We start from the raw sequence: 25,519 nt of genomic DNA, 5'->3' as shown, positions 1-25,519 counted from the left end.
AGGGAAGAAGGGGGGCTGCTGGCCCCTGCCCTCTGGTAACGCTCTGCCGCCCAGTCTTTTGTACCTTAGGTAAGTGCACGTGCTGGTTCTGCCAAGCTTACATCTCCCAACAACACCGACGTGTCACATTCGCGCGAGGCTGGGATGTGGGGGCTGGATTCGTGCGAAGCTGGGATCTGGGGGCTGGAGGGAGACTTAACTCACATAGGCAGACTCAGACCTGGAGGTGAAGGGCTGATGCCAGCACACGGCACATGGCCAAGCGAGGGCGGAAGCCGGTTCCCCGCAGTCTCCCTGCAACGCCTCTCCTGCCACTTTAACACAGTCCTGTCCGGCTCATACCGCCAGCGCACAAAGAGCTCGCTTTCAAAGGGGTTGTTCTGCCATGGTAAGAGTTTTGGATGTTTCAAAGTTCCGACAGAAACGCACCCTCTTCTCTAACCCTGTGCACAGACAGTGAGACTGGGGTGACCGATGTGATGTGAAGAGCACCTCCCCTCCCACCAACAGGGTCTCTGCTGGGTCGGCTTATGGTGAAGATCCACCTCTACCCTCAACAAACAGCACAGACACCGAGCAATTTTGCCTGACAGCAGTATTTTATTGTTATGACACCGTCTTGTGACCCACTTTACTCCCTGCTCCTTACTTCTCAGTTATAAGCAGTAATTAGTAATGTCAGTGTTCTGGCTGGATTGCTCCAGGCCCATTAATAATGCAAGAGCAGGAACAGGATGAATGCATAAATGTGCAGCAGAGGTTTCAAGGTTAAAAGCGGTAATGGGGGAGCTGGGGGGAGGCAGGCGGTGTTGGCAGAAGAGGAAAGCGTGTGTGTGTGTGGTGTGTGTGAGAGAGTGAGAGTGAGAAAGAGAGAAAGAGAGAGAGAGAGAGAGAGAGAGAGAAAGAGAAAGAAGCAGGGAGGGTGTGGGGGAGAGAGGTGATGGGGAGTTAGTTTTAAATTTATTTTTTACAATGTCTAGCTTCCCTTTAGGGGCAGTATGTACAGCGAAGCACTTCTCAGTGTCCTTCATCAAGCTGAGTATAGTTTCTCCTCTCCTCTGGAGTGGACACATACCTCTGGCCACCTGGTGGGGAGGGTGTCAGTGCTAAGTCTCAGGCACTGAAGAGTTACCAGTATATGAAACTGAGGTCAGAGGAAACTATGCCAGTATCTTTCAAACACCTTTCTGGTGATTTAAACGACTTCTCTTACAAAAGGCAATGCCTGCTTGTTCAGCAAAACTGGTACCTCCCCACTTAAGCTTTTACAGGAAAGTCAAGACAAGTGATGCAGAACAGGTCCCGGTCTGGCAGCCAGGTACTCCGTCAGTGCAAGAGACAGAAGACGATGTTGTTACAACTGCTTCCCCATCTCTGCAAATCTCCATCCCACCGTGCTTCCAAGGGGGGATTTCAAAAGGTATGATATCCAACATTCCTACACAGATCGTTGTATTAGAACTGAATGACAGCAAACAAGCCTGCAAATGAGGCGTGGGAGAGGATTAGCATGGCTATCTGAAAAACATTTGCTTAGGAGATGGGGGAGGGGGCCCTGAAGCAAGGTGGACAGCCATCTGTGACTCCTGAGCTGTTTATAGCTACGTTACCTTCTAAGCAGACACAAGCTTTCACTTGTCCCTCACGTACCAAAAGTGAACTGCTTTACACACTAGGAAAGTAACAACTTTCTCTGCTGGTTTCACAACCAAAACCAGACATTTCAAAAGCCGGTGACAGCAATGCTTGGGTGAATCAGAACCCATCCTTACTTGTTAGTCAGAAATAGTCTCTGTGGGAAAAGGAAGCAGTTGGAAGCAGCCTTGAATCATAGTTACTGAAAGCTGTATCTATTCCCACGGGGCTCTGACTTCTGCGCCAAGGTTTTCTCACTGGCAGCATACGGTCCTGTGTGCTAGAGATGGGGCTCCTGCAGAAAGGCCAGCGAGAAGAAAGGCAGAGCTGCCAGAGTTCCAGTTCTTTCCACTAGCCACAAAATTGCATCACGTCACCTACAACCTGAGGCAAAGCACTCCTTTTGAGGGTGGTGAAGTCAGCCCTCACAGGGATCCAGGAGAAAGGTCCATGGGTTTGAAAATATACAAGCATGTTTTTAAAATCACGTCTATCATTCTTTTCAAGTTCCCTAAAAACAAATAAAATAAAATCCTTTTGTTTCAATAAAAGTTCAGAGGTGACTGGGTTGATGAAAGTGGGTGCAGTTATTTTTTAATTGGAAAAGTAGTACACGCACAGTACTCCCCCTCTCCCGCCTTACCCTCAGAGTAAGCCTCCCCCAAAGCAATTCCCTGTAACCAATTTCTTATTTATCCTTCCACACAGATTTTATTCACATGTTGGCACCCATCTCCTCCTCCTCCCATGTGAGACCCAGATATAAGCATACAATACCCACTGTTCTACACCTTGTTTTATTTTATTTTTTTTACTTAATACCTCTTGGTGATAGCTCCAGATTGGCACAGCTGGACCCATGTCATTCTCTTTAATGCTATGGTGTACTGGTTCACAAGTCAAATCTGTTCTGTTGCCTCTTGTAAATATAATCTTAACTGGATCACAGCCACATTCATTTGTTCACCTATTGTCTACGGTTGCTTGCAAGCTACAAAGGCAAAGCTGAGCAGCTCTGACAGACTTATATGGTCCAAAAAGACTAAAATATTTACTATCTTGCCCTTTACAAAAAAAGTTTGCCAACCCCTGGTGCGTGCCATTGTATGAATGTCGATATGTAATCTGTTCCCTGTTGATGAACATTCAAGTGGAAAATGGGTATCCTTAAGAATAAAATTAAACTGTAAACATTGAGAGGCACTAAGTAAGGATGAGGAGGAAAGAGCAGGAACTAGCTGGAAGAAGCTGGCATGAAGAAGCAGGCGTAAAGAGGGTACTGCAGGGCAAGCTACAGCCTCCCGAAGTGTTACTTCCTTTTTTTAGAGGAAGTTAAGAGGCAAACTGTAGGTCTTTTGATAAAAGGAAATTCCCCTTTGCTGTATCAAAGCTACTCCCTGTGTTTGTGTTTTTCTAAGTTAGGCAAGGCTGCCTGAAGCATACTCTGACCAAATTAGGAAGCAAGCAGGCTGATGTCTCTAAGCTGGTCACCACATGGCCAGGACGCCCAGGCATGCATACAGAGAGTGATGGATGGGGAAGGAGAGACTCAATCCAAGAAAGAAATGCTATTTGCTTGAGAAATTAGCCTTATGAAAATTACACTTAATAAGAATTAGTAATTGTTCTTGAAGATGAAATTCACTTCCTGCTTCTGACAAAAAAACCCAGGGCTTCCAAGGTTTCTACATGGGAAGAATGTGTGAGGTGCGCAGTGGAGATGAATTCTTTGGGGCATTTTTCTGTTTACCCCAAGGGCAGTGAAGATCTTGTGAAGTACCAAGGAAAAACATACCAATTAGCTCTCTGATAGATTAATAAGATATTCAGTTTTACACTACTGAGAAAAAAAGAACTTAGAAAGGTCATACTAAAAAAGACTTGTATAAATTTCTATTTGAAGACTGACTCCTCTCTGCTTTATCTGCCGGAAGGATAACGTTTTAAACTAGTCTTACACTTTCCAACAGGCTGAGGTACGTGACACTGAATCAGTCATTCACACTGAGCTTGTTTCTGCATTCTCTACTCAGTGATATTCTTTTTCAGGAATGACTTCTGAGTTAACTTTTGATTCTGAGCCAATGAGCTCAGAATCTACTCCGACCACCAGCACTATCTGGGTAATAAAATTTAACCTTGAAAATCCTTGCTTTCCTCCCACATTTCCAGATCAGCAAGATTCTTGGACATGATTCTTATTCCCTTAGGAATGTGCTCAGTTCAGTTCCAGTATTTGCTTTGAAATAAGACATGCAGTTAGAGTTAAGGTAAGTTTAAATGACAAAGCAAATCTCAGTTCTTCTTTACAGGAAAATCTTCAAGGTAGCCAGGCAAAAAGACGTGGGCACTGTTCTTGGCTCAGTCTGAGAACGTGCTCTCTCCAGCGCAGCAGCCGCTCCCCACAGAGAAGGCAGAGCCCAGAGCAGCGATCTGCACGGGTGGCCATGGACTGGCGTGGGGCTCCTGTTGAAACAGCGTTTTCTGTGCTGTAGCTCAATTTGTGTTGAGTTGGTATCCTGGTTCCTTTGCCAGGCTGCATGGGGCAGGAAATTCGCAGCCCCTCTCTCCAAAGCGCTCTATATGTTGTCAAAATTGCTAAGTGTTTGCTTTCTACCTATTCCTTTGTTGACTTTGCATATTTATTTACAATCACCTCAAGGACCCATGGATTTTACAGGTAACACTATAAAGAACAGCTATTTTTTGAAACCCTGGTTGAACCCATCAATTAAGAACTGTATTTCTATTAGTCAAGACTTCTGTGACTCACCTTTAACTGAGTCAAACTGTACACTAATGGACCACTGAGGACATACACAGGTTAGAGAGCTATCCCTGAACCCGAAGTTCACACATAACCAAAAGACTAAAGTGTGATAGTTTCCTCAAGCTGCGTGAACCCGGCACTTAACCCCTTTCTTCGTCTGCACAGTGAAGATGTAAGGGCTGTATGAGTCCCCTCCACTCCCTTTATAAATCCAGCACCTACAATTACAAATGGAGAGAACCAAATGCCAGTAACATAGAACCACCCGGGCAGGCTCAGTGCAGTTCCCCTTAACAGGGTTTGAACTACACACTTGTGTCCCACCAGACGAGCGTGAGCTGTCGATGGTACCCAGGTAGATGGGAGGCCTTCCTTGCCCTGCTTTCTCCAACTGAGGCTGCTGCTCGGCAGCCTGGCCAAAGCAGTGATGTGGGCTCAGCCAACGTGCTGCTGTACCTACTGAGACGCGTCCCTCTCCCCAGCTTGTCTTCTGCTTTTTTACTGCAGTGCAGAAGTCACCACAGCTCTACACAAGCTTTGTTGCCCTTTTATGGTAGAAAAATGAATTGCCTGCCCAGCAGTGGAGCGGAGAGAGATGACAGAACGGAAAGTTGTCATTTGTTGTGGTTTTGGCAGCAAGAAAGTGTTCTCCCCTCAGCCACCCTTGGATGGACAGTGCACGCCAGGCATTCAGAGAGGGAAAAGCAAAAGCCCAGCCAAACTGTTCCCCGATGCATTCTTCCTTTGCCTGGGCGGCAAAGGGATGTGTTTATTTATGAACAGTATCAAGCCTCATTCTTGTGAAAATGTACCTTTTACAAAACAAGCCATAAAAAGGCTGTTTGTGTTCTGCTGAAAGATTTAAGCAGAGGTGTCCCAGAAAACATGGTTCCAATCAGATCTCATCCAAGGAACAGACTTCACTTCCTTGCGTAATGAGGATGTAGGACTGGAGCTGGGCAGGGAGGTGACCTCACTCTGAAGGAGGGGCTGTGGCTTTTACTGCAGCCCAGCGCAACCTTGGTCCCTGCCTCCCATATAGCTCAGAGGGACAGGAGAGTAGCCACAAACCCTAGATAAATGCAACTCCTGGGAGAACACACCAATATCCAAGTCCCTGTGGTAATAAACAGCAGTTGGTACCACAAGGCCTTAAACGGTTTGCACTTCTGTCAGGAGGCCCACAGAAAAAAAGCAGGTCTCCCAGCAGCTGGGAAAGCATGTTGTTAAAAGGAAAATTTAGCAAATCTCTGTATGCACATCGGAGTTAGGGAAATTAAGCCATCTGAGTGAGAAATTAAGCTTAATCCAACATGCTTTCAGCTGGAAAACAAGCCTTTTAAAATGTGTGGGGAAAAAACTTCGATGGTTACGTGGTTTCTTCCATGTTTAAAAAGCACCCAAGGACTAAAAAAACCAAACATACTGGTACGGAACTGTACCAAAGCAGCAGCTACTAAAGGATGTGCCCAGTGTCTCATTTTGGGGCTCCCTCCACACTCCACTCCCTACACCCACAGGGGCTGTGCTCCGGGACAGCCCCGCAGGAGGAAGGGGCCTCCTGGACACCCGTGCCCAGGCTGTGTCCACCACTGGCCCTGGGCTGGCGCCTCCACCATCGCTCCTGATGGCTGCTGCCCCTCCACTGCAGCCCCCAATCAGCCCTCAGAAGACTGTGTTTCTTCAGGCCAATCCAACCCCATCAAGGCCTTCTGGAGAAGGAAAAAAATCATAGCAAGTACCTGAGGCACTACATAAACGGGCTTTGGGACTGGAGGGTTTGTTAACCGAGGACCACGGGAGCACTGTGCGATCCTAGGTCTGGCGGCACCAGACCCGTTACGATCACTAAACTGACAAGACTTCCCAGCTCCCCCAACATTCTGTATCTCATCCCTCCCCAACTCCCACTCCTCTTTCATGGCTCTACAAGGTCCACCTTCCTTGCACTTTGATCACATTGTCCCAACGTCAGGCCTGCAAATAGCTCCCTGGAGTGTCCAGAATTAGATCCCCTGTCCTTCCCCTGCGCTGCAGAGCCCTCTTCAATCTGGGCTCTAGTTACCTGCCCAGTGTCATTTTCCCCTGCTCTGTCACACTCGTCTACTGGCTGACCTCACATGCAGTTTTGCTCGTGTCAGAGCACCAGTCCCCCATCTCTGCCCGTTAGGTCCCAGTCAGGCGGAGACCCTGCTCTTTCAGGGGGTATTTCCTGGGCGCTCTTCTGACTCCCTAGAGCAGTCACCATCACCATCTCACTATCTAACTGCCTTCACAGGACTTGGCCTCCCCTGCCGAGACCCTGGGTTAGGGCTGTGGCTGCCCCTTTTGCATTTCTTCAGGCACGGCAGCGCTCAATAAGTATCTGAATGACCAGATTCCAACCAAGCAGTGATGTCCCACCTGTCTTGGCACAAGTCTAGGCTGAGGGAGCGGCTCACAAACGTGCTCAGAGAAGAAGGAAGTAACGTCGGGGAGGATAAGGGGCAAGACCCTGGTCGGCTGCTTCTGCATGATGGCTGGACAAAGGTTTTTAGGAAGGACTGAGTCCAGAGCTCTAAAGAGGGAAGCACCCCAACGGCAGGCAGGGCCATGGAATGAAGGGTTTAGGGGCAAGTGTGCTACCTGGAGAGAAGATCCAAGCCAGGAGAGATACAGTTAGGTCAGAGTGGGCACTGGCCTTGGGGGAGAAAAGAGGGTTTTAAGGGAGGCAAGAGGGCCTTGGAGCAAAGAGGGCTGTGGTCACAGGACAGGGAGCAACAGAGATTTTTAGCAGCAAAATGTGACAGAAGAGGGGAGAGGAAGGCAAAAGGACAAGCCGCTGTCAAAGACAAGAGAAGAAAAAAATTGCGATCTGTTTCACTCTCTTTGGGCTAGAATCTGGATCAGCTTCTAGGGAGCTTTTGAAACTTAAAATGTTTTTCATATATATGCTTCTGATGGGAAATAAAACTGAAAAGTGCTTTTATGAGGCTTTAGGGATTTGATCTGAGAAATTCTCTTAGCCTACTTCTCTTTGAAAACCAAATGCCAATGCCAGTTTGAAAGCCCTCAGTATTCTAGAAATCAGAGACTCTGGACTGGAAGGACGCTCGAAAGGTCATCTGGTCTCCCTCCCGGCCTCGAGGCTAGACCGCACATTGCCAGTCGTCCTAGAGGAAGGAGAATCTGTCGAGGGCTGTACGTGAGCCTCTGCACAGGGCCCCAGGCTCCTGGAACCTGTTTCACTGGTTACATTATAGTCTAGCGATCCATCTTGGATTCCTGATGGGCAGCTGAAGTCTGTTTTCTCAGGGAAGTTGGAAAACATCAGGTCACCACCACTTGTATGGAAGAATCTTGTACCGATAGAGAAACTACACACATGCAGCCTTCCCTTCTCTAGGATGACTAGCCCTTTAATCTTCTCACAAATAGCTGCTGACATTTTCCTGTTATGTTACAAATTTTCTTCATCTCTTAAAAAAGTGACTACACCATGAAATAGAATATTGGAGTGAAAGGTCTTGCCAGTTTCCAAGAGTGAGGTGCCCTCAAAGTAGTAAAGCAAAGTAGGTCAGAGCATAGACATAGAAAAGTCAAACACATCTAGATTTCTGTTTTTTAAATTAACTTATTATGAAAAAATTTAAATATATGCAAAAGTAGGTAATATAATGAACCCCATGTACCCATCACTCATGTTTAATAATTATCAGCTCAGAGCCAATCCTGGCTTCTCTAAACACTATCTGCTCTCCTGTCCTCCCTCTTCCAGTATAATTTCGAAGCAAATCCCAGACTACACATCATTTTGTTTGTAAGCATTTCAGTTTGTATCTCCAAAAGACAAGGACTCTTAAAAAACCAACGATCATACCAAAATCACACCTAAAAACACACAAATAATGATAAGTAAGAAAACCTTGGATGTGATTCAGGGTTGTCACCCTGATGTTGTCACCTGCTAGCTGCGTGACTCTGGGTGGACAAGGAGTAGAAAGCCCCTAAAAGCCGGCAAGAACGCTGCTGGCAGGTACTGTGACTTCCGCCAGGTGTAACGCCAGGTGCTAAACCCCCGCCGCAAGGAACCCTGACTAGATTGGCTCTGACTTTCTGGCAGAGCAGCACACTAGCTTTTGCTCGTGCTCCTCAAGCCAACCTCAGCGGACTGCACTTGGTTTCTCAGCACTGCTCTGAGTTACCAAGGTGATTCTGAGTCCATCTTCTCAAGAGACATTAGCACGTAATGCAGACGCAGAGCACAAAAGCTGCCATTTGGCTTCAAATGAGATGGCAAGGCTGACTCCTTAACCTGTTATACTGGAGATGAAGGGCAGTGGGTGCTGTAGGTCTGGGTGGTCAGTCCCACTTGGAGCGGTACACTGGCCACAGATACAGACACTCGTTTCTAACCGTGGCCTGGGAGAAGGTCGTGTGGCCTTTGGGAACTACAGAGATGACAGGCCCTTCTCATTCTCTGTTTGTCTCCAAACAGAGGACACTGAGGAGAAAAAGACCATTTACATTTCTCAGCTACAACATAGCAATCGGAAAATGACCTCAAATTCAACAGTAAACACAAGAAATTCCATCCAGTGGCAGCTTTAGCCTAGGCTTCACTCTGATTTTGCCTGAACATTCCTCTCTGCTACTGCTTCCTCCTGCATTCCTCCTCCCTGACACAGACACCCAGGGGGATACAGGGTGTTTTCGTGCTTGTGTTATTACCATAGCAACAATTTTTCTTCTACCTGGAAGGCTGGAAGCCCTGCAGTGCTCTGTGCTGAGAATGCAAAGAGGAGACACTATTGCTTTGCTCTCCAACATACATGCACCACACACAGACACACACACATGCATGCACACACAACACACACTCCTTCCTCAAGTACATCACGATGAGGATCGCTAAAACAAATTAAGATGCTGACACCTACTAACACAATTAGTGAAAAACAAAAAGGAGGCAAATGACTCTATAAAAATATATTCTGTAGATTATCAATTCTTGAGGGATTTTTAATGTGAGATTTCTAAAGATTTTGAATCAAAATGCATCTCTCCTTTGATGAGGCCACAGGCACAGAAAAATGCGTTATTTTAGCAAAACGTCTAAAGGCACTTAACAAGTAATATGTGGTTTCCAGAAAGAGAGGCACTCAAAGCTTCTGATCCCCGTACGGTTTGTGACCAGGGTTAGGCTGCTATGAGTCTGATAAGCAATGGCTAATGGTGGCCATAAAAACCATGAAAAAGGGTCAGAGTTCCTATTTTAATAAAGTGCCCATACAAACCTGTTAATCCACAGAATCTTTTTCTTTAAGCACCACAGACAGTATATTTTAGTAGAGACCAAAACAACGAAAGACAGACAAGGAGGTGTGTCCATCTGCTAAGAGGACAGCAAAAGGCGAGCAGCCTCAACCTCCAGGGCTGCCTGCTGCACTGCACGTGCGGGTGATGGTCAAGACTCCAAGGTCAGCACCCTGCTAGGAAGACAATTACCAACGAATCATGGAGATGAACCAAAGGTTTTTAAAACTATTCCCTTTGTGACTAATTCTGAGTTCTCCAGCCCAATATACTGTCAGTTTTGTTTCTAGGTCCTTCCTACACTCGTCTCTTTGAATATCATTCCCTGAGATGCCAATCCTTCTGGAGAGGGGTTAAAACAAAATCAAGGAGAAACCTGAAAGGAGGGGACACAGCAGTGGTGCAGACCAAGCAACTGAGACATGGAGAGCAAACCCACGAGCAGCCTGCTTCAAGACACAGCTCTCCCCAGGGCAGGACGGGGTTCTCTCTCAACTTGAACACTGTGGGCTGAACTGAGAGTGGTTATTTCTGACAGAACATATTAGTCAGCAAAAAATTTAGCTTCAAAAATCTATCCCCTTTCCACTGTGGCATGCTAAAAAGAAATGAAATTTTTTGAGTACATGATTTGAAAAATTAAGGTAAGTGAGGAGTCCTCTTTTGGTCCCCTGATGGGACTTCACATCTGCCCACTTTAGGGGAACTCTGTGCTCTTGTGGTAAAAGATTTTACAAACCTGGGAGAGGTTCCTCCTTTCTAGGAATTCCTGTCCTCACCTGAGCCTGCACTGCACCTGCACACACTGTCGGCATCAGTCTCTGCCTTCCTTGTAAGGACAGCGGCTGTTTACTGACTGAGGAAGTGCTGGGCAGTGGGGTAAGTACTTCAGCTACATCACAGCATTTAACGCCCCCCCCAACCCCCCTGGTGTAGATTTACTGAGATAAAACTGACAAGCCATTTACTTTTCACAAAAGCTCCACGACACAGGTGTAATTGTTCTCCTTTTATAGATAAAGAAAATGTGGCTCAGGGAGATGAAGTTTTTACCCTAGGTCACAAAGCCAAGAAGAGGAAGAGCTGGAATTAAAGCATGAGCAGGTTTAATAACAAAATCCCTGTCTTATCCACTATGCCAGACTGTCTCCTTAGCTGCATCATAAGCAGCAGCATGGATTTCTTTGATATTTACAGCCTCAAGGCACCCAGCACAGGGCTGGACCCAGAGCAGTGCATCCATGAATATTTCTCATGTAACTGTATGCAAAAAGAACTCTCAAAACAACGAACTTACTAATAAAGCCCAGCAAAAAAAGTACGTGTCCCAAGCAATGCTGCTGGAGAAAGGCAAAGCCTCTTCATTCTACAGAGAACAGGAAGTTCTGTGATTTGTCTCCTAGAAGGTGGCAACATTTTAACCCTTTAAAGCAGCTTCATTAAGAAGCACCAGAATGTTCTCTGGGGGCAAGACAGAGCAATGCCCATTTCCTGAGGGTGAGGGAAGTCGGGAAAAACCCGAGGCCCAGGCTGCTGCTCTGCCCTCAGGCCCCAAGTCCATACTGACAGCTGTGTCTGGACCACCTTGGCTCTGAAATGCACTCCACCATCTGCTGAAAAGTCAGCAGTCACTCTCTGAGAGTTTCAAGGGGAGAAATCTGAGGGGCTGTGCCAGCCTCCAAGGGGAAACAGGCATAGTGGCACTGCTTGTGCCCACTTACCAGTCCCCTAAGCTTGGAGATATCATGGGTTCAGTTCCAGACCATGGCAAAAAGCAAATATGCTGTAAAGGGAGTCACATGAATTTTTTGATTTCTCAGTGCATATAAAAGTTATGCTGACAGGGCTTCCCTGGTGGCACAGTGGTTGAGAGTCTGCCTGCCGACGCAGGGGACACAGGTTCGTGACCCGGTCCGGGAGGATCCCACATGCCACGGAGCGGCTGGGCCCGTGAGCCACGGCCGCTGAGCCTGCACGTCCAGAGCCTGTGCTCCGCAACGGGAGAGGCCACAACAGTGAGAGGCCCGTGTACCAAAAAAAAAAAAAAAAAAAAAAAAGAAGTTATGCTGACAGTATACTGTACAATGTACTATTAAGTGTACAATGGCATTATGTCTACAAAATGCATATACCTTAATTACAACTTTTTTTTTTTTTTGCGATACGCGGGCCTCTCACTGTTGTGGCCTCTCCCGTTGCGGAGCACAGGCTCCGGACGCGCAGGCTTAGCGGCCATGGCTCACGGGCCCAGCCGCTCCGCGGCATGTGGGATCCTCCCGGACCGGGGCACGAACCTGTGTCCCCTGCGTTGGCAGGCGGACTCTCAACCACTGCGCCACCAGGGAAGCCCCTTAATTAAAAACTACTTTATTGGTGAAGAATGCTAACCGTCACCTGAGTCTTCAGCGAGTCATAATGTTTTTGCAATAGTAACATCAAAGATCACTGATCACCATAACAAATATAATAATGAAACAGTTTGAAACATTCCAAGAATTATCAAAATGTGCCACAGAGACACAAAGTGAGCAAATGCTGTTGGAAAAACAGCAACAACAGACTTGCTCAATGCAGGGTAGAAATAAACCTTCCACTTGTTTAAAAAAAAAAAAAAAGCAGTATCTGTGAAGTGCAATAAAATGAGGTATGCCTGTACAAAAATAAAAACTATTTCTGTACAGTTGAGGGGAAGCAAAAATAAATGTTTTATTCATACTGGCATTTCAGTTTAATGCATGCATATTTTTACCTTTCCCTATTTTGGGTGGATATCTATCTCCCTTTTAAGTAACGACTGCAAACAACAGCAGAGATGGTTATTTATTTGACCTTTATTAGGGAAGGCAGGGGGGGAAGAGGTAAGCAATATTTGCCTTTCTTCGCTTTTATTCTTCTTGGAAACACACAAACACACACCCCTAACTGGAAGACCTAGCTTCTCAAACACAATGTTTGATGTGTTAAGATGTCAAGTAAGGAAGGGTGTGTAGTTACCAACCAAAATCTTTCAAGGATTGAGAAGCCTATGATGAACAGACTCACTACGCTGTTTACTATGGAGAATTTTAAAAAGTGGAAAAAAAATATTAAGACAAAAACAGAGTTAAATCCTGAAACCTCGCTCCTACAGTGCCAGCTCTACTCAGTGCTTGTTGGGAGGACGGCTCAAAGAGATGGCCTTTCGGATCCACTCTGGATTGTTTGGGGGCGGTAGGGAGGCCCCCCTTTGGGTTCTCAGCTCCACCATTTTACCTCAGTGTCCACTTCATAGGGTGGCTATGGGGACCTACAGGAGCCTAGGGTCCCGCAAGGCACCCTTCCTGACACACCTGCACGCCACTGCAGCTTGAGGTCTTAAGCTGTTCAGCCAGAGCCCTCGGGCTCGGAAGGGAGTGACTCACCTTGAGAGAAGCAGGGGCAGCTGAATGCCTGAGAAGGAATTCCCACACCACCCCACTTCTTTTCTGGACTTGCATTATGCAGCATGGACTTCCATGCCAGTAAAGCAGCCCTCATTTGGGGACTTAAGAATCCTTTTGTTACCCAGACATTTGGTTCTTCTCAACGTTACTTCCTGAATAAAGGTCCTTCCTGATAATGAGAACAAGAGGCTCAAGCTTCATTCATATCTAGATAAATGTAAAGGCCTGTGCTCAGCACACGAGTCAGGGGACTGGCTGGGCCTCAAATTATAGTGCTGCTAATAAGTGCCAACCGTCCACTGTCACAGCTGGAGCTGCCCTGGCACTGACAGCTGGTCCAGGATCATTTACATTCTCTTCACGCAGCCATTGAGCTACTTTAGGCGGCTGCAGATGCCTGTTTTTAGCAACAAACTGGTTCACTGCAGATGTGAATTTTGGTTGTATTTTACTGCTGCAGAGTCAGTAACACTGAATGCTACCAAGGATAGGATGGTGCCTGAGAAGCATAAAAAAGATGAGTAGAGAAGAAAGCTGGCAGGTGGGAAAGATACATAAAAACAAATATAAGTGACACTGGGAAAAGATGAGTGGTTACACAGTCACTTCACATTCTCCACTAAAAGACACCAAACTAGGCATTCTTCAGTTACTCTGATTAAAGGCTTCCCTAATAGCACTTGCTTCGTGAGTATTCTTAAAGCTCCACCTTGTGGTCCTGGTTACCTTTTGGGAAAGCTCTACTTACGTATCTCTGAGTTTATGGAGCAAAGTTATGGTTCTAGACAGTTAGAAAGAGACCCAACAGGGAAGCTTCTGACTCTAAAAAATATTCCAGAAGTATCACTTTCAAATCTCTTTTTAATCTAACACCCTGCAGTCCCACACCAAACCCATCCAATCCACTCCTAAAAGCAGCACATTGAAAACAAACTGATGAATCCTTTATCTGACAGCACACAGGACGCCGAGGGCCTTGACAAAGGCATTTCATCATATCAATGTAACAAAGACTCTCCCCCCATTTCATCAAAGATACAGTGTCTTACTAACTCTTCAGGGATTTCAGGGGAATGATTCCAGGCATTCAAGCCCGTCTCCAGATAATGCATTAATATAAATGCCTCATCTCAGAGTGACAAGTTCCCGGAAATCTAACTGGAGTTTAGATTACTGGCAGTGACATTGCAATAAGGAAGCAGAAGCCCTTAGTCTCACAAGGGCCCAAATTAGCTTGTGGCTCATTTCTTGAAGATTAGGAATCCTCAAGGATTAACAGTTGGTTTAGCCAGGTAGCTGAGGAGAAAGAATGTCGTAAGGAGAATGTGTACAAGTGAAAAAGGTAAAAGCATATGTCTTAAAAACAATGACTCTTTGATGTTAAATTCTGAATGCAAAGAGTGGTTTGCTTTGGTACTAAACCTAAAAGAATTCTGTCAGTTCTGCTTACAGGACAGTGTTTTGCTGACACACATGCTTTTGAAATGCCCAAGAGAAGACCTGTCTTCACGGAGTGTTAGTGCCACCTTGTGGCGAATCCTTCCATAGTTCCTAATAAGGATCGAACGTTTTACTTTTAAGTTCTCCCTTCTTTTCAAAGGACAGCTGGGAACTTCTCAGTAACCGTTAACCGGCTGTCACTGCCTCAGGTCCCATGAGACCGTTTTCCCTTTATTTCTCACAGTGGGCCAAACACTGCAGATCTTACCCTAATGTAGAAAGCAAGTCTAGAACATGAATGCTGCTGTCCGCAAGTGAGGGTCAGGTTCTGAAGCACACGGTGATCTACAACACTTTATGATGCATTCTCTTCACTGTAAAACACTACTAAGGGACATAAAAAAAATGTGAATCACTGGAAAGACTTATTGATAGCAGGACAACATTTTAAAGGTAATACTTTCCTTATAAACTCACCTATAAATTTGATGAGACTCTAATGCAAATGCTGCCAGCATCCTTAGGTGCCAGCATTCTCTAACTCCTGTGACCTAACTCCTAGAGGGCCTCACCCCAAACCCCCCTGAGCTCCCTGCATTCTGCCCTCTGCCTTCCCCCAGGACTCCCGCCTTTCAATGCTTCTTATTCCTGACTCCAAAATCTTTCTGCAGCCCATATCTCTCCTGTGTTCCTGACCCTAGTCATGTCCCAAATAATTACCGAGCACCTGATATGTGCCAGGTACTGGGGAAAAGTACGCTTACTGAATACGAATACCTCCACCCTCAAAACTCAACATGTGCAAAACAGAGTTGATCTTCTCTCCTGGAACCTTTTTCTATTCTATTTCCAATTTTGTGTGAATAGCATCATCACCCACTTAGTGGCTCAAACCAGAAAAGTGAGTCATCTGGGCTTCTCCCCACCCCCACAGTCAAATATCTCTTTGTAATCCTATCTCCCTACTATCTTTCCTTTTCTCCACCCCTATTGTCAGTTGTGGTTCTCATGATCCGTACCAGTCAGAATGTGCTCGGTTATGCTGTTGGAACAAACTCAAATTTCAGTAGCTCAAAACAAACTTATTTCTACATGTCTATCTTGGCAGAAGGAAAAGAGACAGTGAACCATATGCTCTCTTTTTTAAATTGTGATAAGAAACACATAACACGAAATCTACTCTATTCATGAATTTTAAGTGTACAGTACAGTACTGTTACCTATGTGTGCACTGCTGTGCAGCAGAGCTCTAGAACTTCTGTACCCTGTGTGACTGAAATTCTATACCCGTTGCATAGCAACTCCCCAGTTCCCCTCCCCTGGCAACCACAATTCTACTTTCCGCTTCTATGACTTTGACTACTTTAGCTATGCCTTGTCAGTGGAATCATACTGTATTTGCCTTTTTGTGACTGGCTTATCTCACTTAGTATAATGTCCTCAAGGTTCATCCATGTCGTAGAATCTCCTTCTTTTTAAATACTGAATAATATTCCATTATATGGATGGACCATATTTTCTTTATCTACTGGATATTTAGGCTGTTTCCATATCTTGATTATAAATAATAATGCAATGAACATGGTAGCACAAATATTTCTTCAAGATCCTGTCTTCAATTCCTTTGGATAAAAATCCAGAAGTGGGATTGCTAGATTGTATAGTAGTTTTATTTTTAATTTTTTGAGGACACTTCATACCATTTTCAATAGCAGCTGTACCATTTTACGTTCCCACCAACATCCTGTAATGGTTTCAATTTCTCCATATCCTTGCTGACACTTGTTATTTTTTGCTTTTATTTTGATAGTGGCCACCCTAATAGATATGAGGTGATACCTCACTGTGGTTTTGATTTGCATTTCCCTGATGATTAGTTATATAGAGCACCTTTTCATATACCTGTTAGCCATTTGTATGTCTTCTTCACAGAAATGCCTAGTCAGGACCTCTGCCCATATTTGTTTTTTGTGTTGTTGTTGTTTGTTACTGAGTTGCAGAAATTCCTTATATATTATGGATATTAATGCCTTATCAGATAAATAGGTTGCAAATACTTTCTCCCATTCCAAAGGCTGCCTTTTCACTCTGTTGATTGCTTCCTTTGCTGCCCAGAAGCTTTTTAGTTTGATGCATTCCTATTTGCCTATTTTTGTTTTTGTTGTCTGTGCTTTTAGTGTCAGATTCAGGAAATTACTGCCAAGACTAATGTTAGGAAACTTTCCCCCTATGTTTTCTTTTAGGAATTTTGTAAGTTTCAGGTCATTTGTTTATGTCTTTAATCCATTTTGAGTTAATTTTTGTACATGGTATAAGATAATGTCTAATTTCAGTTTTTTTACATGTGGTTATCCAGTTTTCCCAGCAACATTTGTTGAAGAGACTATCCTATTGTGTAGTCCTGGCACCCTTGACTATAATATGCATGGATTTATTTCTGGGCTCTCTATTCTGTTCCACTGGTCTCTATGCCTGACTTTATGCCAGTAACATACTGTTTGGATCACTGTGGCTTTGTAACAGGCTTTGAAGTGTGGAAGTGTGAGGCCTCCAGCTTTGTTCTTCCTCAAGATTGTTTTGGCTACTGGGGTTCCATATGAATTTTAGGATTGTTTTTTCTGTTTCTGTAAAAAATGCCATTGGGATTTTTTTTTTTTTTAAGATGTTGGGGGTAGGAGTTTATTAATTAATTAATTTATTTTTGCTGTGTTGGGTCTTTGTTTCTGTGCGATGGCTTTCTCTAGTTGTGGCAAGTGGGGGCCACTCTTCATCGCAGTGTGCGGGCCTCTCACTCTTGCAGCCTCTCTTGTTGCGGAGCACCGGCTCCGGACGCGCAGGCTCAGTAGTTGTGGCTCATGGGCCCAGTTGCTCCACGGCATGTGGGATCTTCCCAGACCAGGGCTTGAACCCGTGTCCCCTGCATTAGCAGGCAGATTCTCAACCACTGCGCCACCAGGGAAGCCCGCCATTGGGATTTTCATAGTGAATGTACTGAATCTGTAGATGGCTTTGGATAGTATGACATTTTAATAACCAACTCACGCACATGGATGTCTTTCCACATACTTGTATCTCCTTTAATTTCCTTCAACAGTGTTTTGTGGTTTTCAGTGCATAAGTCTTTCACCTCCTTGGTTAAGTTTATTCCTAAGTACTTTATTCTTTTTGATTCTATTATAAATGGAACCGTTTTCTTAATTTCCTTTTTGGATTGTTTGTTGTTAACATATAAAAACTCAACTGATTTCTGTATGTTGATTTTGTATCCTGCAACCTTGCTGAATTTGTTAGTTCTAACAGGTTTTTTTTAAAAAAAATAATTTATTTATTTATTTTTGGCTGCGCTGGGTCTTCATTGTTGCGCATGGGCTTTTTCTAGTTGCGGCGAGCAGAGGCTACTCTTCGTTGCAGTGCATGGGCTTCTCATTGCAGTGGCTTCTCCTGTTGCGGAGCATGGGCTCTAGGAGTGCGGGCTTCAGTAGTTCTGGCTCGTGGGCTCTATAGAGCGCAGGCTCAGCAGTTGTGGCGCATGGGCTTAGTTGCTCCACAATTATGTGGGATCTTCCTGGACCAGGGATTGAACCCATGACCCCTACGCTGGCAGGAGGATTCTTAACCACTGCGCCACCAGGGAAGTCCCTTTTCTGATCTGATTGCCTATCTTTTTCTCGCTTATTGCTCCAGCTAGGACTTCCAGTACTAATGTTGAACAGAAGTGGCAAAAGTGATCCTTGCCTTTTTCCTGATCTTAGTGGAGAAGTTTTAGTTTTTCACCAATGGCTGCAGGCTTTTCATACATGGCCTTTATTATGTTGAGGTAATTTCCTTCTACTCCTAGTTTGTTGAGTGTTTTTTATTATGAAAGGGTGATGAATTTTATCAAATGATTTTTCTGCATCAACTGAGATGATATAATTATCCTTCCGTTAATGTGGTCTATCACACTGATTGATTTTTGTAGAACCATCTTTCATTCCAGGGATAAATCCCATTTGGTCATGGTGTATAATCCTTTTAAGGTGCTGCTGAATTTGGTTTGCTAGTATTTTGTTTAGGAGTTTTGCATCTACATTTGTCAGGAACGTTGGCCTGTAGTTCTCTTGTGGTATCTCTGTCTGGCATTGGAAGTAGGGTGATGCTGGCCTTATAAAATGTATACTTGAGAGGAATGTATATTCTGCTCCTGTTGGGTGGAATGTTTTGTATGTCTGTTAGGTCCATTTGGTTTATAGTGTTGCTCAAGTCCTTTGTTTCCTTACTAATTTTTTTTTTTTTTAAAGATGTTGGGGGTAGGAGTTTATTAATTAATTAATTAATTTTTGCTGTGTTGCGTCTTCGTTTCTGTGCGAGGGCTTTCTCTAGTTGTGGCAAGCGGGGTCCACTCTTCATCACGGTGCGCAGGCCTCTCACTATGGCGGCCTCTCTTGTTGCAGAGCACAGGCCCCAGATGCGCAGGCTCAGTAGTTGTGGCTCACGGGCCTAGTTGCTCCGCGCCATGTGGGATCCTCCCAGACCAGGGCTCGAACCCGTGTCCCCTGCATTAGCAGGCAGATTCTCAACCACTGTGCCACTAGGGAAGCCCCCTTACTGATTCTCTGTCTGCTTGTTCTATCTATGATTGAAAAATGGAGTAGTGAAATCTACAACTATTACTGAATTGCCTATTTCTCCCTTCAGATATGTCAATGTTTGTTTTGTATGTTTGGGTGCTCTGACGATGGATGCATATATATTTATCCCTGTTATATCTTCCTGGTTAACTGATCCTTTCACCATTATATAATGTCCTTCTCTGTTATGACAGTTCTGACTTACAGACTATTTTGTATGACATAAGAATGGCCACCCTGGCTCTCTTTCAGTTATCATTTGCATGAAATATCTTTTTCCATCCTTTTGTTTCCAATGTGCATCATTTAATTTTTTAAAATACAATCAAATTAATTAATTAATTAATTTTTGGCTGTGTTCGGTCCTTGCTCGCGGGTGGGCCCTCCCCAGCTGTGTAAGCGGGGGCCTCTCCCCACCACGGTGCACCTGCCTCTCACCACGGTGGCCTCTCCGCTGCGGAGCATGGGGTCCAGGCGAGCAGGCCTCAGCAGCCGTGGCGCATGGGCTCAGCAGCCGTGGCTTGCAGGTTCCAAAGCGCAAGCTCAGCAGCCATGGCATACAGGCCCAGCTGCTCTGTGGCATGTGCGGTCTTCCCAGACGAGGGATTGAACCCACGTCACCTGCATTGGCAGGTGGACCCTCAACCACTGCACCACCAGGGAAGTCTGCCATTAAATTTCAAGTGAGTCTTTTGTAGACAGTATATAGTTGGATTAAAAAAAAAAAAATCCAGGGCTTCCCTGGTGGTGCAGTGGTTGGGAATCTGCCTGCCAGTGCAGGCGACACAGGTTTGAGCCCTGGTCCGGGAAGATCTCACACGCCACGGAGCAACTAAGCCTGTGTGCCACAACTACTGAAGCCCGTGCGCCTAGAGCCCGTGCTCCGCAACAAGAGAAGCCACCACAATGAGAAGCCAGCACACCACAACAAAGAGCAGCCCCCGCTCGCTGCAACTAGAGAAAGCCAGCACGCAGCAACGAAGACCCAATGCAGCCCCCCCGCCAAAAAAAAAAAATCCACTCAGTCACTCTGTGTCTTTTGGTTGGAAATTTTAATCCATTTACATTTAAAGTAATTAATGACAGGGAAGAACTTACTACTGTAATTTTGTTGTTCTCTGTCTTATAGCTTTTTGGTCTCTTTTCCTCTTTTGCTGTCTTCCTTTGTGTTTCATTGAATTTCTCGTAGTGACATGCTTTGATTCCTTTCTTTCTTTTGTGTATATTTATAACAACCTATTTTCAGCTGGTAACAACTGTGATCACATACAAAAACTCTTTATATATTTTCCATACTCTTGTCTTTTAAGTTCTATACAAGAGTTAAAAGTGATTATATACACACGTTACAGTATTCTGTTTGTCTACATATCCACCTTTATCAGTGAGCTTTATACTTTCAAGTGCTTTTGTGTTTCTATCTAGCATCCTTTCATTTCAACTCAAATGACTTCCTTTAGCATTTCTTGTAGGGCAGGCCTAGTGGTGATGAACTCCCTAAGCTTTTGTTTATCTGGGAAGGTCTTAATTCCTCCCTCACTTAGTTATGCCAGATACAGTAGTCTTGATCGGCAGGGTTTTTTCCTTTACTTTTTTAGCACTATGAATATATCATCTTACTCTCTTCTGTCCTGTAAGGTTTCTGCTGAGATATACTCTGAGAATCTTTTTTTAAAAATAAATTTATTTATTTTTGGCTGCACTGGGTCTGTGTGCGGGCTTTCTCTAGTTGCGGCGAGCGGGGGCTACTCTTTGTTGTAGTACGTGGGCTTCTCTTGTTGCAGAGCACGGGCTCTAGGCACGCGGGCTTCAGTAGTTGTGGCTTGCAGGTTCTAGAGCGCAGGCTCAGTAGTTGTGGCGCATGGGCTTAGTTGCTCCGCGGCATGTGGGATCTTCCCGGATCAGGGCTTGAACCCATGTCCCCTGCGTTGGCAGGCAGGTTCTTAACCACTGCGCCACCAGGGAAGTGCTCCTCTGAGAATCTTATGGGAGACTCACTGTACATGACAAGTTGCTTTTCCCTTGCTGTTTAAAAAATTCTCTTTGTCTCTGACTTTTGACCATTTGATTATAAAATGTCTGGGTCCATCTTAATTGAGCATCTTCATGATGATTATTTGGATTCTTTGTCAAGTAATTCACATACCCCCATTTCTTTAGGGACAGTTTCTGAATATTTATTTTGTTCCTTTGGTTAGACCATGGTTCTTCTTGTGCCTTGTTACTTTGTCAGGATCTATATACATTTGAAAAACAGCCATCTCTCCCCGTCTTTAGACTGGCCGTGTACAGGGAAAAACCTTTACCAATCAGTCGGGCTATAAATTATGGAGGACTCTCAAACCTCTTCTGTGGATGCACCTTCTCTGGACCTATGTGTGTACATTCCCAATTCAGAGAGGTTTTGCTGGCTTTTTTTTTTTTCAGGAGCTTGTAATCTCTTGCTCCCTCTGGTGTCCGTCTACAGTACTGCAGGTTCTCTGGAGGGGCTGTAAGATGCCCAGCTCTTTTTTGTTCTCAGTAGACCTCAGGCATCTAGAGTATGGTGGGTCTCGAGAATCAGTGCTCTGAGTTGGGCAAGAGAGAAACCAGCCCTTTGAAGAGCTCCCCCCTCCCCTGAAAAGCTAGAACATTGGGTATATGTCCCACTCTTCCTTTCTCCTGGAGGGAAAAGCCACAGAGACATAATGGCCTCTGTCTGCTATACTGTGGGTGCTTTGTTAGCAGCAGCAAGCCTCTCAGCTCTTTTTTTCCTCAGAAGCTTCCAGGCATCTAGAGTATGCAGGGTCCTATCAGTGCTGAGTCAAGTGAGACAGAAACCAGCCCCTTGGGCAGTACCCCAAAAAGTTGGGACACTGGATGCACACTCCAACTCTTCCCCTCCCTAACCAGAAGCTGGGAATTGGGGGTTTTCTCCTGCTCTTTGTACACTAAGCCAAAGGGGCAAAGGTGAGTGAGCGTATGCTAGTCCAAACCACTGCCTTTGTTCTTTTTTTTTTTTTTTTTTTTTTTTTTGCTGTACGCGGGCCTCTCACTGCTGTGGCCTCTCCCGTTGCGGAGCACAGGCTCCGGACACACAGGCTCCGCGGCCATGGCTCGCGGGCCCAGCCGCTCCGCGGCATGTGGGATCTTCCGGGATCGGGGCACGAACCCGTGTCCCCTGCATCGGCAGGCGGACTCTCAACCACTGCGCCACCAGGGAAGCCCGCCTTTGTTCTTGATGATGTGAAATCTGGTGCTCCCTCCTATCGGTGCTTAGATTCAGGAAAGACATAAGCCAGCCCCTTGGGTAAGCCCTCTGAGAAGTCTGAATGTTAGATGTATGTTCTAGTCTGCTCTTTGCCTCCCCAAGGAAGCGAGGAGTTAGGTGTTTCCTCCCATGTGTGCTACGTGTGCTGGGGGACGGGCTCTGGGGAGTGAGCTCCACTAATTTTCCTACAGGCCTCAAGGCAGCTAACTGCCCTGTATGGAGTGCAGGAGCCTCGTAACTGGTTTCTAGATTTCTCACAAAGGAAACTGGTCCATGTATTGTTGAATCAGTGTTTCTGTGGGGGAAGAATTTGGGGCTACCTATTCCACCACCTTGCTGACATCACCCCTAAGCATTTATTTTACCACTTTTTTTGCAAGTGACCTCTCACCCATACTCACATTTCATGGGCCAAAAGAAGCTACACGGCCCCCTCCAAGCTCAGCAGGGCAAGTATATTCCTCCCACAAAGAGGAAGCAGAATATCTGGGTTTTCTGCCTAGTATCTTAAGAGCCTCTAGGAGGCGTTTACTGATATCCCAGGCTGGATATTCTCAAAATACTCACGGGATGCTGTTTTAGACTCATAAGTACCCTGATACATTCCTGTAACTGTCTCTGGCATTCCAAATCATATATGAGCACTTTCATTGGCAAAGTCTTATTTGGAATCATACCAGGAAATAAAATTCCTAGCTCAAACTAGCAATTCCAGGAGACTCCAGAGGGGGGTGACAGTGATGTGCATCTCTCACCTTGATTACTCAACAGCCAAACAGATCTCCCTGCTTTTTCACTCCCCCATCCTCCTGCCTCAGAATGGTGCTGAAGGCCTGCATGGCTCTGGCCCCTCCCAGTTCGGAAGCCTTTCTCTTCACACTCCCAGTACCAGTCAGTGTCCAGGATACTACTGCTCCTTGGACCTACCACGTTCCACATCTTCACTTTCACTTTACTCCCACCCTTTTTGTCCCTTGGCTACCTCCCTTGCTCTCTGTATCTTAGTTCAGGCACTGCCTTCCCAGGCATTCTAGAGCTGAACACACTGGAAGCACACAGGACAGTCAGTGAGTCTGCTTTCTTAGTTCCAAGATTCCAGAGACTACTGAAACATTTGTTATAGCAACAGCCTGGGGTGGGGACAAATTACTAATGGATACATCAATTGTAAGAAAATATCCAGATTTTACACAGAAATGTTAATGTTGAAAACAAAATGAGTAAGGTTTTAGTCTATCAGTGTAGTTTCTTCTTCCTTTTCCAATATCTACTTTAATTTCTTCACTCCCCAAAAGGCGGAGATATTATAATATTCAACTCTGATACTCTATTTTAGGAAAATGGCTTAAAACATACTTGTCTATGTGGATGCCAATATTATATTCCTTAAAAACTCTTAAGTGGCTTATAAATGGTTGACAAATTTCAAGACATTCTTAGTTCACGGAATAGGAGTCTAAAGGGAAGAAAGATTTTCAGCAGCAAGGCGACTAGACAGCTTTGGTCTCACCTGACACAATCAGTCCTTATGTGAACAGCTGAGTGAATCATCTACCGCATGTGATAGACATGCCACCATGACGCCCAATTCTTTAATCAAAGAAATACCACTTGGACTTTGCAAGTGGCAGGAAGTGTGTGCATGCTCATGTGCGCACACAGAAAAGAAGTATTTGAGCACAAGGGGGTGGTGAAAGAGCAAGCAAGAAAAATACTGGCACAGTGGAATAAATACAGAACCCTTCACATTTTACACTGCAGTATCTGCCCTTCAGGAAGATGGCATAAAACGGGGATCCAGAGCTGTGTAATTAAAATTCCGTAAGTGGCCCCCGTCTCTGCAACGAAGTCAACCGCCATTCACAAAGAACCAATCTTCACTTGCTTTCATGAAAAGGAGAGCACCCAAATCCTCCTCATGGGTCAGCATGCAGACAACCAGCACATATCTGTGCCCCAGAGGCAGTCCGTAATACCACAGTTCAAATAGGAATCTAGAAAACATATGTGCCTCCCTACCTTCCGGCAGCGAGGATTGGGACAACTGAACCTCTTCACATCACTGTCCAACAGAGCAGGGAAGCTGCAAGAGGGGCACCTAGAATCAAAACAGCAGAAGGAATATTATTCAGAATATTAAAGCCTGATTTGTTCCATGTGATTATTCATACTAAGATGGAGTTTTTAGCTGGACAGCCACACCTCCTTTTGCTCCTTAACTTTTCCTTAAAACATGGACTGAGGCTCTGCTCTGTGCTGGCTCTCACCAGGAAATGCAGGTGCCGTTCTGGGTCCTGCCTCAGTGCAAGCCACTCAGTATTTAACATACCTTTCTGAGAACTCCTTACACACGTCATCTTTCCTCTAACCAACGCACAAGGACTGTACCTATAAGCCAGCTGATTAAGAGGTGCCAACGAACGTAGGTAAAAATACGAACTGCAAACTTTTCTATGAATACAATTATTCTCTTTTTTAAAAGCAAGAAATGCCAGAAAACCTGGAGATAGAGCTCTGTTACAGAATTTTCATCACCAATGAAAGGGCCCAGGCAGTCTTCCTGACAGGGAACGAGTTAACAAGTGACACTCTGACTCTGAGGACTCACCTGACGAGCTCATCAGCGTAGGCTGCAGCAACTTCTTCTTCTGCTTTTCGCTCATAGTATTTATACAGGATGGTCTGGGGAAGCACCTTCTCCAGTTCACTGGTTGGGAATGAACATGTGCAGCTGCCTTCCATGCAGCTGAGCTCTGACTAGAATGATACAGTCAGGAGGCAAAGGGAAAAAAAAAATTTAACCAAGTTTTCAGAAACACAAAAAAACTTCAGTGGTTAAATGCATCTTTCAATGGGAAGCAAATAAATCGTGGTTTGGAACACAGACTCTGAGATGGCAAAGGTCCCCTCTTCTGTCCCCTCTTCTCTGAGAAACCACACTCAAAACAAGAAAACCATGAAACAAAAACACAAGGTCCACCTTTGATTCTACCAGAGGACGTCTATCAGCCTAAACCACAATATATGAAGACGGGAAGTAGATGAGGAAGGATAAAATCGTTTAGCAGATTAGAGGAGGAAAGTCACAGCTCAGTGT

General features: G+C 45.2%; 1 protein-coding gene across 5 annotated transcripts in view; it reads right to left on the bottom strand.

The window, feature by feature from the left end:
- RNF216 (ring finger protein 216) overlaps positions 1–25,519 on the bottom strand; it is a 176,414-nt gene that overhangs the window by 76,727 nt on the left and 74,168 nt on the right. For all 5 annotated transcript variants that reach the window (XM_060120646.1, XM_060120647.1, XM_060120648.1 and 2 more), the window contains 2 exons: positions 25,031–25,179; positions 24,442–24,520 (listed from right to left, as the gene is read on the bottom strand). In XM_060120646.1, the coding sequence (XP_059976629.1) occupies positions 24,442–24,520; positions 25,031–25,179 (228 nt within the window). The remainder of the gene's footprint in view (positions 1–24,441; positions 24,521–25,030; positions 25,180–25,519) is intronic.

The sequence above is a fragment of the Mesoplodon densirostris genome, chromosome 16 (genome assembly GCF_025265405.1).
Source record: "Mesoplodon densirostris isolate mMesDen1 chromosome 16, mMesDen1 primary haplotype, whole genome shotgun sequence".
NCBI lineage: Eukaryota > Metazoa > Chordata > Mammalia > Artiodactyla > Ziphiidae > Mesoplodon > Mesoplodon densirostris.
This window is presented reverse-complemented; position numbering and strand designations above follow the sequence as displayed.